The sequence below is a fragment of the Dreissena polymorpha genome, chromosome 10 (genome assembly GCF_020536995.1).
Source record: "Dreissena polymorpha isolate Duluth1 chromosome 10, UMN_Dpol_1.0, whole genome shotgun sequence".
NCBI lineage: Eukaryota > Metazoa > Mollusca > Bivalvia > Myida > Dreissenidae > Dreissena > Dreissena polymorpha.
Window position 1 is genome coordinate 58,574,663 of NC_068364.1, and position 15,081 is coordinate 58,589,743.

At 34.7% G+C, this 15,081-nt stretch overlaps 2 protein-coding genes across 3 annotated transcripts; one reads left to right on the top strand and one right to left on the bottom strand.

The window, feature by feature from the left end:
- Positions 1-5,899: 5,899 nt before the first annotated feature.
- On the top strand, positions 5,900-8,932 carry LOC127848861 (putative nuclease HARBI1). The gene is made up of 5 exons (XM_052381524.1): positions 5,900-6,070; positions 6,797-6,898; positions 7,167-7,244; positions 8,206-8,312; positions 8,741-8,932. The coding sequence occupies exons 1-5, from the start codon at positions 5,911-5,913 to the stop codon at positions 8,930-8,932; spliced, it is 639 nt and encodes a 212-aa protein (XP_052237484.1). The 5' UTR covers positions 5,900-5,910.
- LOC127848860 (uncharacterized) lies at positions 8,920-11,973 on the bottom strand. 2 transcript variants are annotated; one of them, XM_052381522.1, is made up of 6 exons: positions 11,522-11,973; positions 11,094-11,265; positions 10,795-10,956; positions 10,123-10,182; positions 9,659-9,746; positions 8,920-9,271 (listed from the first exon to the last, which is right to left on the bottom strand). In XM_052381522.1, the coding sequence occupies exons 1-6, from the start codon at positions 11,756-11,758 to the stop codon at positions 9,121-9,123; spliced, it is 870 nt and encodes a 289-aa protein (XP_052237482.1). In that variant the 5' UTR covers positions 11,759-11,973; the 3' UTR covers positions 8,920-9,120. The 2 variants fall into 2 exon arrangements, with proteins under 2 accessions (XP_052237482.1, XP_052237483.1); XM_052381523.1 differs by having other exon boundaries at positions 11,546-11,972.
- Positions 11,974-15,081: the final 3,108 nt, after the last annotated feature.

A 15,081-nucleotide genomic window follows, 5' to 3' on the forward strand; every position in this document is an offset into this window, starting at 1 on the left:
ATGCATGCTTTCAGTTCACGTCGTTTAGTGTAAAGCTTTTGCCTGGCCCTGTAGCTAGTGAACTTGACGATTATAGGCCGGGGTTTACGTCCGCCAGGTTTTTCAGTCCCGTGAGAGCGGTCTATTTCATTGACAGACACATCGACATCCAGGGTGTTGCACAACTTAATTACTATGTCGTCTGTACTTTCCTTTGATTCAGGACTTTCCGGGATGCCGAAGATGCGGACGTTGTTTCGCCTGCTATATTGTTCACTGGCATCCATTGCACATTCCAGATCCACAACGCGGTGACGTAGCACTTTGTTTTAATGGCGCAGCGACTGGGTGTCTATCTCGAGGCATTCTATGCGTTGAGATAGTCCGTCAACAACCCCAGAAACTCAACCATACTTTTCATTTTCATGGAAAGTGACGATTCAATAGAATCTTCCACAGCCTTAACTATCGCCTGTATGGCTTTGTCATCAAATTTGAAATCCGCCTTCTCTGCATCATCCATACTTTCAAAGGTATAATTAAAGTCAGCGCTAGAACCACTTGCCAACCTATTTTTCTTGAGATCACCACCCTGTTCAGGTGTTGACAAGACGGATATTGCCCTTTTGGTGTTAGCACCTGTATTAGCTGTATTAGGTTTAGCTGCTTTAAAGTTCATGTTGAGACACTTACCAGACACTTATTTGTTCAGTATAGATTTCACAGTCGAGGAGCGTGACGATAATAGCAGACCATAACAGTAAATACCGCCAGATTAATATACGCGGTAAACACTATGCACATCGATTGCTGCTAAAAATAGCTCTAATTTTTCTAAACATAAGAGGTTTTCAAATGCATATATACTCACAGCTCCATGGAAGATTAACGGCTTTATGTCGATTTTTTTTCTTGAACTAGTCCACTAGAGCATTCCCAGGTTTCACACTAATATACATCACACAACACTACTTGTTGAAACGTTAGAACATTAGGAAAAATAGCAAAAAACACGCACGATAAGAAACAAGACAACCAATATGTCCGCTACCGGAAACAAAAAACACAAGTTGCAATCACTTAAATTTTGTTTAACTATTTTAAATGCAATTTCATAATATAAATACTACATACTTTTATAGTTCATTTAGAATGTCCATGAGCTCCAGGCATTTACAAATATTATTGAGCCATAAAAGTATACTTGAACTTACTACAATCTGTAAATGTTTATTACAGGTCCAGAAACGGTTTCAGGTAATTTATTAATCTAATCGTTAATATCGTTAAATGTGTTTGCTCAGGGGTAAGCCATCTGATACATGTACATATGTGTCTTTATGTCTTCTTCATTTGATAGAAGCATGCCCTCCGTGGTGTTACTTATCAGCTGTCCTGTAGAGACTCTTGAACAGACAATGTATTTGAGCATGTGTAACTGCCTTAATAAATAATTTACATGTGAAGAAAATTGCATATTTATTGGCGAAATCTTTATTTTTTGGTAAAGTTGTTATTTTGTTTGATGTGCATTATATTCGCTTGTTCACACAAATTATACATAACGAATCAATATTTAATCTAACAAATATAGCATCCAATGATGCAAACTATGAAAAATCAAGGGCTACTTATGTATAGTTAATTTTGTATATATATGTCTTATTTAGTTGACCTTTATCTTTCTGAGGTTTTTTGCCGAAATAGTCATAGCTTACATAAGCAATGGAAATTAGCTTTTAAAATATTGTTAGCTCTACTTCAGTATGTCCTCAGTAAAATACTCACCAAAACATTTCCTTGAAATTATTCTTCTAAGATTTTTTTTATGATGCATACTAAATCACAAGTATTGACCACATAAACATGATTCAAACATAATATGTTTCAAATACTCGTTCATATCGGGAAATTGAGATGCTACTTACGCTTGTTTTTTTTAACACGGGGTCTATATTAATTTTGGAATAATATAGTGCAGGTCATATTTAAATAAAGTCCAATTGTAATAATACAATTAATTTCGACATGGAATCAATTCTAAGTGATGATTTTTTAAATTAAGAACTATTTATTGTAACAAACGTATCCATAAGGGTATTTGCCCGACAAAGCTTTGCGCGCACCGATATTGCCTGTCGACGATTGGTAGTCTTAGTTTACTCCGTGGTCATCACACACTTTTGCGTTGGCGAAGGCTATACAACCTGTTTTCTTTTTATAACAATCACGCATATATAACGTTCATTCCATTATCCCATTCGGATTTTATCTTATACACATACACGGTTTTTAATTAGGACGAAGAAATGCATATGCAATCCGGTGTATTGTTCAACGTATGTTGGGGTTTACCTTACTGCGTGTAAGAATTAAATCGTGTGTACAGTGTTTGGTTGTAAAACACAACGAAACCAACTTAAACTCAGATGTGCTTAAATGTTTTTATCATGAATTTTAATGATTTATTTTGTGGTAATATATTTTGCATAATTTTAATAATACACGATTTATTCGCCCACCATTAAAATTCCTATTATTTTTTTCATAAATCAATGAGAAATGGCTCTGCAGGATTTCAATACTGATCTATTTTATTGTTCCAGAATTAAATTGAATTTTAAGGAATGTTTTGTTTGCCGAAAGTATTATTATTATTATCTATAATATTAACATTGTAGAAAAAACATGTTTTATGTTTATTTCATATAGTGTTTATTGTAAAACACATTTCAAATGGATCAATCGTTTACTATATTACTTAACCGCATTATTTAAGTCTATACACTATGTTTAAACAAAGACCAACACATAAAAACATAATTACTACAGTATAACTGATAATTTGCATCATTTAATACGTACTATAACAAAATAAAGTGATATGTAATAGTTGTATCATGCCATAGTTTCACGTCAACTGAACTTCTTATAAGACTTAATGTTTAACACTTAGAAGGACAATCGTTGCCACTTAACTTGTCTTTATTGTGATAAAGCCATTGTTATTGTGACGATAGTCAATATTTATATTGTTATAGAATACAAGACTAGGTAAACAAAATAATACAGTATATTTTTTTGACTATTTTTGTTAATGTATGTGAAATAAACCCACTTATATTAAGTAGATGCGATATAAATACAAAGCTCAATTTTAGTTAAACAGTTACATGTATGTGAAAACACACAAGCAAAATATCAACACGACGCAGCATAATGCATGTAAATGTAAATGTATATTTGATTGTTTATATTAATTGCATATGAAACTTCAAATACTGGTTAACCTGTATGTTTTTAAGGAAATCACACTTATATTAAACAAGAAATATCTTTAAAAAAGATATACGGCGTTGATTGTGGTCGATGTTTATGAACGATCAAAAGTTATCTCTATGAGATAAAAAGTAGCGGATGCCTTTTTTCTGCGCAGTTGTTAGCTACATCATAAGCAAATCAATTACGGGGTGTTGCGCCAGATTTCGTGGCTTATTTTGCTTTATGTGATATTATTACTCAGATATCTATATTTACAGAATAGAAAAACACAAGAAACATGAAAATAAACGAGTGCATATAGGTCAGCCGGCAATACTCGAATCTTATTTAATTGCATACTTATAGTATAGCGAATTATTGTGGTCATGCTTAATAAACTGGTCTAAATGGATAAATATTTCTAATTAATTTTATCAAAATTGGTCCTTATCATGCAAATTTTGAAACCATATTAAAAATCGATGATTGACATACCACAATAATATCGCCGAATATCTTTATTTAGTATCTTTCTGATCAAAACAGACTTCAAGTGCACAAAGTTTACGAGACGGCGTTTATATAAAGATTTCTGCAACTGACCGCAAACTGACCTTGATACCTTGCGGATTGGAATGCAATGCATTACAGTCACTACGTTATTGTCAGTAAGACACAATGATCGCAACCCCTTTTGCGAACTCCGGTGATGAACTGTATATAAACTCTGACTTTCACAAAATGACCGCGTTTTGACCCGAAATCTCGCGGGTTGAAATGCAATGCAAGTAAGTACTAAATATGACAACATAGCCTTTAGTTAAACGCTTTTGCGCTGGTATTTCTCTGAAAATAAAAGGTGAACGCACAAACTGTATTTATGTCGAAAATTGATTGTAAAACTGTTCTATCTATTGGGCCTTTTCATTAGAGATAAAATTGTTTCATGCAGTAAAACAGTGTTACAAAGACGCGGATATGTTTCCAATGTTCTGGTGTTATACTCAAATCAGCCAATGGAATAAATGAAGTGCATTCATTCGTAGCTAGCCGCGGGAAATTTTATTTGAGTATTATTGGAAACTTACAAAGGTCAAGTCAGGGTGAAAAGCTGGCTTATTCAGCTTACGCCGAAAAAATATTGTGTAAGACCAGAATAAACAAGTTAAACACGTTAATTGTAAATGAGCTGAAATCGAAAGTTCCTATAAGAGACGGTAGAAGTAAGCTGTTTCGATATTATCAAATACGAAGGGTACTCTATTAAAACAATAAGGTATTTATTGTGCCATAACACGAAGTATTGTGTGATGTGCAGTTATTCGCTTTTATTTACTTTAATCAAATATTTCCTAAATTGATAACCCAAGGCTAGTTTACTGCGTGTTATACCATAGAAATAAGGAGATCCGATTAATAACGTATCTTTTAATGGTCATATGTGTTCATCGACTTACATGTATGTCGTTGAATCACTGAACAATACACTAATATATATATATATATATATATATATATATATATATATATATATATATATATATATATATATATATATTATATATATATATATATATATATATATATATATATATATATATATATATAGAGAGAGAGAGAGAGAGAGAGAGAGAGAGAGAGAGAGAGAGAGATATATATATATATATATATATATATATACAAAACAATTGTGGTCATAGCTGCCGCGTACATTTCTAGCTTTTACATCCCCGCATCGATGCTACCTTAAATAATCTATGTTGATGCTATTGTGTGTATGCTACTCTTCAGCATGTTAATCGATTAAGTAACGATACGTATTGTCAAACTAATGAAACAGTGCATAGCAATACATATCAGCTTACCCGTACCTGTGTACAACCAGAGCGTTAAGCACGGATATGAATCGACTAATATAATTAATAAGGAATTTAATATAAGGAAATGCACAATAAAGACAATGCTAGATTTTCTGTGGGCTCTCCAATTAATTGGATCCATTACAGCCACTGGACCAGCGTACTATAATTTAAATAAAATGGGGTTATTATGTAATAGATCATCAATAACAAAAGAAACTGATACACTTAATGAGTACTTTTTTCAGAAACCATCTGCAGCCAATTGTATAAACGATTTAACCATAGTAAATACTTTTACTATGGTTAAAATGAACCGTAGTTAAGTTAATCCAATTGTATAAACGATTTAACGAAATTTAAACACGCACTAACCATGGTTAATTTTTACCCACCTTCATTACCATGGTAAGCGTGTTTAACCACAACAAAGATGGCCGACATTCACTTGGTCAGACGACGCAGACCTCGACAATTCAGGCGAATTGACCGACAGGAGACGGACTTGACGGACGATGAGGTGCGCCGGAGGTACAGGTTTTCTTCTGACAACATTGACAGACTTGTACGACTGTTGGAGCCGTCGCTTCAAAGACCGACACGACGGAACAAGGCGCTGACCGTACGGCAACAACTCCTTCTGACATTGAAGTTTCTTGCGTCTGGGGCATTTCTTCAAATTATTGGTGATACCTTCGGCGTAGACATTGCTACTGTGTCCCGGGTGGTGACGAACGTGACTGACTGTTTATTCGCACTGAAATACACTGTGATCAAGTTTCCATTGACGGACGCTGACCGACGCCGCGTTATGGCTGGTTTTTTCGCAATGAGGGGCTTCCCGGGAGTCATCGGTTGTGTTGATTGCACCCATGTACGAATAATTTCTCCCGGAGGTGAGGACGAACCGTCCTATGTAAATAGGAAAGGTTTCCACTCCCTCAATGTGCAGGCAACGTGCGACCATAAAGGTGAGATGAATTTATGTCTGTCTATGCAGTGGTATGCTTATTCATTTGAAAAATTAAAATAACACTGATTTATTTTTAAACTGGTTGCTCCAATTTCACTCTTTAAATCCATGCATGATTAGGAACAAATGTGTTCACGAGCCGCTGTAAATACAGCAATATAGATGATTCACTGATCCTTTCAACAGTGCCATAAATATTGCCGAACTTCAAAATCTGATTTAAATCTTTAAGTATCAAATAAATTATATCTCAAACACAAAAGATCCTCTTCAACATTAATGTCCCTGATAAATCACTGTAGGTCCATTCCGTGTACATTTCATTTAATTCTGAGTAAAATCTCATACACGCGTACAAGTATACGTCATCGTGACACGCGTCATCATGACACGATTGTAGAATTAATTGAGGTGCCTTACAGGGATTTTTGTTTTGGTTGTGTGCCATTATTTACATTTTAAAGGACAGTATATGGATTTATTTTGTTTCAACTTATACAGGCTATGTTTACTTGAATAGTTTGAAGGTTTCGCAAATCATTTTCTGAATTCAACGTCTATCAATTAAAATCATATTCACTGTAATATTCTAATATACTAAGTGTACATGGTTTATAATAAATTAATGAAGATATTTCATTACGAGAGCAATAAACGATCACAATCAACCTATATTATTTTAAACGCGGTTTTACCCAGATTTAATACTTTTATTACTATACAGGGATGTTCACTAGCATAAACGCATGTTGGCCTGGATGCTGTCACGACTCGCACATTCTTCGGATGTCTAACATTGGACAGCATTTGGCCAGTCACCATCAAGGTATTACTTCAGTGTCAATTTCCTTTCTGTTAATTTTTTGTCAACTTGAAGTTTCCCATTTGATGTACCACTTACAGATAATCAACCCTTTATACATTACCAAAATGTCCAAAATAAAATGATGACACATATTTTATTGTTAACATTGAACTAGTTTATTTTCTTAAATCCTTTGAATGTCCAGTTTTAAATACATGTAGTAAGATTATATATATTTTTACGTAAATTCAAATCGCTGAAATGACTTGCTTTAATATATTGTTTCCAGATCCTGAGCGTGGATATTTACTGGGTGACAGCGGTTATCCGTGTCGTCCTTTTTTGATGACTCCCTTCATGCAGCCAGGTAAAGCGAGTTCACATTTAATTAACAATGAACAACTGTTTCTTATACGTATTTATTTATTTGTGTATCATGGTACCGTTTTACTAAACTACTTACGCAAGCCTAAGACTTAATTTTTAATTAATTGGATTTCATTTATTTCAGGTACAGGCAATTCATTTGTTACTTGGAATGTTCAGTTCAATTTAAAGAGACCATACTGACTTTCGAATATATGCGTAATCGAATAATGCACTAAGCCCAAGTCTCACAATTTCCGGTAGAGCCCAGGTCCATCCCGGTTTGCTAACGCCGGTCGACCAGCGATAACCTGGATGATTTTTTGTATCTTTTTTAACGCGGTCACACAATTCCCCGGTGTCACCCCGGTTGAACCGGTCAACAACCCGGCAAAGTCCCGTTCAACCCAGGACTAGGTACGGTACATCCCGACGAAGCCCCGGCAGAGCAGCGGTTTTCGCCGGTTACGCCCCGATGGAGCCCGTAACTCCGCCGGCACTCACAGGGGCAATACCGGCATACGCCGGCAGAGATACGGTTACGCCCCGGTTTAACCCCGGTAATGCCCCGGTGAATGGCGGTGGCGTCCCGGCAGAGCGCCGATTTACCGGGACTCTGCCGGCATTTACCGGGGCTCCACATTGGCACCACCGGCCGTAGCTCTGCCGGGGTCTTAATGGGCCCTGGTGGAGCAACGGTGCCGTCCCGCTTGTTACCGGTTCATCCGGTGGTCCCCGGTTTCTCCCGGTAGAGTCTCGGTTTACGCACCGGGGATCCAACGGCATCATAGTGAGATTGGGCCTTAAGTAGCTTAGTAACACAGTACCCTGCAATGACATACTTAATCCCTTCATTTTATTTGCACATGTAGTTATATAAAATGAATGTTTTTATATAAAATGAAATGTCAATTTTAACATGATAAGTGATATACTTTAGAAAATCATGTATTACTTCTCAGTGTCAGATGCTCAGCAGAGATACAATACCGCTCACATCGGCACACGGAATTGCATAGAAAGAGCCTTTGGAGTTTGGAAAAGGACGTTCCATGTACTCCATGGGGAGGTATGTATTCCCATATTATATACATTGATTAAAAAAGGTATAATTTTGAATTGTACAGTGAAGAAAGATTAGAAAGGCTTATTGTTGGGTATCGTCATTTATAAATTAAATTTGTTTACAATGACAGTTAAATACGTATTTTATACAGCTGATTTTCATGCTGCTATATTTTTTTCTTAGTTTGTCGTCATACGTGGTATACATTTTCATTTTTTCTTACTTTATCAGATAATATCATTACTTTCACACGCTCATACATATTTACACGTCGATGCCGATTAAATTCGTGCATCTCGTAGTTAAATAAACGCACGTCTCTTTGTTGTCTATAGATATTTAATTATACATTGATATTTTGAGATTGCTATTTTGAAGCGTTAAAATGCATTAAATATGTGTGCTTACATAACATTCGTGCACAATGTCAGATACGCATGAAACCCACCAAGGTCACGCGAATTGTGATAGCCTGTGCCGTACTGCACAACTTGAGATTGATGTGGGGTGAACCACCAATGGATCCAGAACAGCTGGATGACGTACCACAAGGCGACATGTTTCAAGCGGCAAATGATGGCAGACGAGTTCGGGACACAATTGTTGCCAATTACTTTATGTAATTTTATTGATATTTTCTAAAACATCGCCATTAATTACATGAATTAATGGCTGAATGAATAAAATTGTACGAGACACTATACATAATTGCAATCATACAAAAACAATATGAAATTCAAAAAAGTAAATGAGAATACATGTAAACATAAACTAGTAAAACATTGCCTGAAAGCGTAGACATATATAAATTTCATTCATTTTTGTGTATTTTGTCTATTGCAATGTCAGCTAGCACATTCAATTTATCCGCCAGCGATGCCATTTTCAAGTAATAGGCCTCTTGTGCCACTGACAGGCTGTTCTGGTGCTGGAAGTATGCCAGCTGCATTTCTTTTAAGGATCTGAAAATTGTATACAAGTACGTGTGAATTTCATTTTTCAATGCATTTGCATTTGTTTGTGTAAGTTGTTTTGTGTGTGAAATACCGCGTGTTCGTTAAACATAATGCCATTATAGACATTTCTAGCAGTGGCGGATCAAACATTGGTTAGGTCATCTCATTTCATTTCATTTAGCTTTACAGTGATTTGTTATTACGATTACGCTGATAGATCATTTTTATGGGGTGAAAACAATAAGGATTGTATTTTCATAATTAAAGGTTTATGAATTTGATTGTCCAACCTGGGTTAGTAAGAACAATAAAAATACATTTTGCTACTTTTCCCAGATAACGGTTGAAAGCTTTGTCGGTTAATAGATTCTCATAACTGGATTTCCTACTAACCTTGGGTTAGGTACCGTAATGTTGCACTTGGCAGGTACCGTAATGTTGCTTTTGGCAGTTTTGCCGGTGGCAACGTTCTTTTGTGGTTCTGAAAGACATATGTACACTTACATACGCATGATTTTAATATCATTCAAGTGTATATTGACATCAAAGGGAGTGGTGACAGCTTATGTGTATCAATAAAAATGTCATTGATAAAATAAGTTTTATTCCAAAAATACAGTGTATGCTATTGTTGTTGTTGTTTTTAAAATATTTATAAATATTACATTTCCAAAGATTATCCTTATTAATTAATAAAGACTGGTCTATAACATTGATAGCATTCTACACTTTACATTTTTGTTATAACTATTGTGACATGTTGCGTCCGAATTTTCGGTCAATTAAATTATACTAAAATGCTCAGTTGTCATTTTTGTTCTGCAACTCATTGATGTGTTTGATTTGGTTCTACGTACTCTTTGTCGGTTCACTAACTTTAGTGGCAACGAACTTCACATCAGACACTGGAACTGTTGCTGAAAAATACATGTCGAAATAAAAAAAAATACCCCATTGCGCGCCCCCGTTGTGTAATGCTCTTGCCGCATATATGGCCTACACGGGTGAGTCCATCTGCAAATGTCATAAGGTAGAAAGGGTACCCGGCACATTGTGTAATCATAAATTTCACATTTGTTAATCATTCAATAACAAACAAGTATTATAAACACAGACAAAAATATATCTACAGCATATCCACGTGAAAGTAATACCGCAGTCTTAAAATTTCTAGTCGGCATTTTAAAAATATTTACCAGCAATCCCTCCGTTTTTAAACGGTCCATTTAAACCTAACGGAACGACTGGCATATGCTTATTCATTTGAAAATTGGAATTTGCGCAGTGGACATGTGCAAGAGCTTGTGTTTGATATTCATATGTTACGTGTGGGGAAATTTTAGTCTTAATATACGTGTTGGGCAATTTTAGTGTTAAATTATTTCAATAAAAAGGAGCATTAATTGTAGATGTGGATGGATCATTGTATGGCAGTTCTATTATTTGACATCGGTTATATGGACGAATTAAAATTTATTGGAATGAACACATTTTGGAATCGAAGTAAGGTGGAATTTGTATGTGTATACCATCAACGGGGACGATCGCTGGTTCGTCTGTGACCTGCGGCGTCTCCGTTGCGTGGCCATTGCTGCCCTGACAGTCCAGGAACAAGGAGGATCCAACTTTTGCCGCTTCAATAAGTGGGACCAAGTCCACAAGCGCATCGTAGGCAGCCTGGGATGATAAATCTGAAACAAATGAATCCAAGTGTTTATCAAATGTTTCAATGTAAGCAAAAGTGGAAAAATGCTACGATGTTTCGAAAACTTGGATTAAAGACTTCTTTGTAATTACAGTGTATCGAATTTAATTGAACAACACGCACCTCCAAATATAGCAGTGTCAGCGTCATCGCTAACACCGTGAAAACTGGCGGAGCCCGCGAATAGCTCCGACACTGCCGCCGACGTCTTCGTCATTTCTGGCAACTTTCTGCCGCCGCCAGTACCAGCCAACCCTAGCTTCTGGTCAGTTACTTCTTTCTTTGCATTCTTTTTCTGTATAATATAAAGCTTGTGTGACGCAAACACGACAGCTTACAAGATATAATAACAAAATCCTGATTAGTCGTATTGGTAGAATCAATAAAGAATTGTTAGTTGTATTTTAATCATGACATTTGAAGGAAAATTAACTAGGACTAGGTATTAAAGCATCTCGACCTAAAGTCGTGCGTTTATCAAATCTTATACTGTACAATACATTGAATATATTTAAAATTAAATTAAGTAATATATAACGTTGATATAATACCATGTTGTTCCATTTCATCTTCACTTGGTTTACTGTCCGCGGACCGTTTCCAACTGCGTTGACCTTTTCAGTCAATTGCTCCCACAGCAAACGCACTTTCCTCGCGGCTCCGGGGCCACCGTTGCTGTGGGATTCTTGCATTTGATTGATATTGTCAAACATAAACTCTCGAATGACCTCGATCTCCATCGGACTCATCATTTTTGATTTTTTTCTATCGCAATCGATATCCGCCATTATTATTGTTTTGCCTAGATATCGTTTGGTAATGTTTACGGAAATACAAAATCGGAATTATGGGAAAAATAACTTGGGTTAAAAATAAGTATTTACCATGGTTAGCTTACCATGTGGTTAAAAGCTTTATACAAGTAAAAATTAACCATGGTATCTTAACTACGATTTTAACCTTGGTTACTTATTTACTATGGTAATTTTTAACCAAGGTTTATACAATTGGCTGCTGGAAAGAAAGATACTCGTTAAAACTGTAAGACTCGAACTCCCTGAGAATGGATAATGTTTTACATACATGCATGCATGCATACATACATACATACATACATACATACATACATACATACATACATACATACATACATACATACATACATACATACATACATACATACATACATACATACATACATACATACATACATACATACATACATACATACATACATACATACATACATACATACATACATACATACATACATACATACATACATACATACATACATACATACATACATACATACATACATACATACATACATACATACATACATACATACATACATACATACATACATACATACATACATACATACATACATACATACATACATACATACATACATACATACATACATACATACATACATACATACATACATACATACATACATACATACATACATACATACAAACATACATACATACATACATACATACATACATACATACATACATACATACATACATACATACATACATACATACATACATACATACATACATACATACATACATACATACATACATTCAAAGTAACTGTTCGATAGTTGATTTCTTACAAATACCGTAATACTGACATTAACGATATGGACCAACATTATTTTTTTAAGAAAAAATCTGTGTAAGCCCCTTATCGTTCATTTACAAAGTACTCAAATCAACTATCGAACAGTTACTTTGTTTATTCTGACGGTCAAATCTATCTACGATAAAAGGGCATGAGGTTAAGTCATGCTGAGTGACGGGCCAATTTGCATTCTTTTCTAGCTGATATATAACTGTGATGGATTGGTTCAATAACCGTATTGTCCTGTTAATAAAATTCCCAATTGAATGCAATTTACAAAGGTAATTTGCCTGACACGCTGAAAAAAGAGCCCTTATTTACCAAAGAATAAACAAATATTATTTGAATTAATATATGTAAGACTTTCCAGTATTTATAGTAAAACTTTGAATTAAAAGAGTGTGAATACAGGACACAACTTGCAGGTTAAAAGTGCAGTGTGACTATAAGACACAACTAGAGGGGCTAAGCGTGACTAAAATACAGCTGGATGATGCCATTCAATCATTGAGCAAAGAAGCCCTAACGAGTTTTGGTTACCGGTCACTTGTACAATAAATATCCTTGTCGAGCAAAGAAGCGCTCATAATTCTTTAATTTCTTGGTCCTCCGAGTCCCGGTTATTATTTGTCCAACAACCGGTACTCGGAGGACCAAGACCAAGGACCAAGATAATGAACTAATCACCAGTACGAAAAGTTCACAAGTATGCGCAGCGGTCGCCCCTTTCAATGAAAAATTACACAACAATCACTTAAATCAACATTAAATGTGTATGCTTTTTGTATGGAAGCTTCAACCGAATGTTATGCTTAAATGTCTAAATGACACCACACATAAATTAAATTAAAAAATGCATAAAAAATAAAGAAATATATAAAACAAAATATATTTATACATAAAATATATTTGAATTTAAGATAGCATTTTATAACATGCCATTCCCTGTTTCCCATGTACTATAACGAATATTTTTTATCTTACACGTGTGTTATATACTTTTTAAGCGTTTTCATTGGCATCGTTTTCGTTCGATTTACAAATCGCATTTTGTTATTTTGCTGAAATGACGTTGTAACGTCGAACGACGTCACGAAATGTAAACAACATTCAGGATTTGTCATTATGTTTGCCTAAATATTTATTTAAATTGCTCATTTAAAAGCATGTGATAAAAAAATCTGACACTCGTTGTCATATCATACCATATTTTTTATTAAACTCGTCCAGGAAATTCGTTAGTAGGCTCGCTTACTAACACAATTCCTAAACTCGTTTAATAAAATATGGTATGATATGAAAATCGTGCCAGATCCGATATGTTTCATATCGGTTGACATACGTTCTTACAAATTCACACGGTGATTGATGTTCAAGATAACTTAAATAACTATTATTGACAGATCAGTGTTGCTCACACATTTATTGATGAACTATATTTGTGGGTAATATAATAGATAAAGCACCGAAATATGTGTGATGTGTTTGAGATATTTCGCAGTTTAATGTATTATTACATGAATAGAATGAAACGTACTGTTTAAAAAATATTAAAAGTTTATGTTAAACAGTTTAGTTGAAACATGCCTATGGCCTGATGTATTTTACAAGCCCGTTTGAACTTTTATACTTGTTTGCATTACAATCGTACACAATTTTTCTCGTGAGTTGTTTTTAAATATGAATCACGCGTGTCAATAATGTATTTCATACATTTTTTCGATTTTACTTCGAATAATCAGTTTGGAAATTGCAAGTTGTGTTCGCAAAATTTATGTTTTAATGAGAATATTAAGTTAAACATTTGTATAAGCTAAATACCCTAGCAGTATTTCATTTCACGCATACTTACGTACATTGTGGCTCATATAATAAATAAAAGCATATTTGTTCATGTCATTGTAAGGTCGTTTATAATTTCATGAGTTATTATGATCACGAGTGAAATAACAAACGATCTTACACTGACATGAACAAATTTTCTGTTTCTTTCATGCCCTTTTTTCAAGAAAATAATGAACAGCTGTTTCCCTTTCCCTGAAAAGTTAACCTTTGTCCCGTGGCGTGCCTCAATACATTTCAATACACAAAATTACGTCATTATACCAGCGAAATTATCCGGTTAAACTCTTTCTCAATGTTAATAAATGGCGAAAAAATCATAATATAACAAGAAAATTTGTTGGATTCGTTGGAATATCGTTTTTAATTCACTCCTGATCATACAAAATATATATTAATCTTGAAGTAAATCTTGATAATCTAAAATTCGAAAAACGTAGTTCCGAAAATTTGTTATTTTCACCGGTGATCGACGTAAATTGTGTGGAAATACCATTTGCAATCCTTATCTCATTAAATATATCGCTGGTAGATTTCATGCACTATTATGTGATGTCAAAGCCTGAGGAAAAACTTGAAGTGTGGTTATCGAGGCTCAATCTGCAACGTCACTATCCGATGAGTATTT

Excerpts from the sequence above, each read along its gene's own strand:
- LOC127848861 (XM_052381524.1), top strand. The coding sequence starts at position 5,911 with ATGGCTGGTTTTTTCGCAATGAGGGGCTTCCCGGGAGTCATCGGTTGT. Across the intron at positions 6,899-7,166 it reads TTTGGCCAGTCACCATCAAG|ATCCTGAGCGTGGATATTTA; the intron begins GTATTACTTCAG and ends TATTGTTTCCAG. Across the intron at positions 7,245-8,205 it reads GACTCCCTTCATGCAGCCAG|TGTCAGATGCTCAGCAGAGA; the intron begins GTAAAGCGAGTT and ends ATTACTTCTCAG.
- LOC127848860 (XM_052381522.1), bottom strand. The coding sequence starts at position 11,758 with ATGGCGGATATCGATTGCGATAGAAAAAAATCAAAAATGATGAGTCCG. Across the intron at positions 10,183-10,794 it reads AGCGATCGTCCCCGTTGATG|CAACAGTTCCAGTGTCTGAT; the intron begins GTATACACATAC and ends TGTATTTTTCAG. Across the intron at positions 9,272-9,658 it reads ATTACGGTACCTAACCCAAG|ATCCTTAAAAGAAATGCAGC; the intron begins GTTAGTAGGAAA and ends TACAATTTTCAG.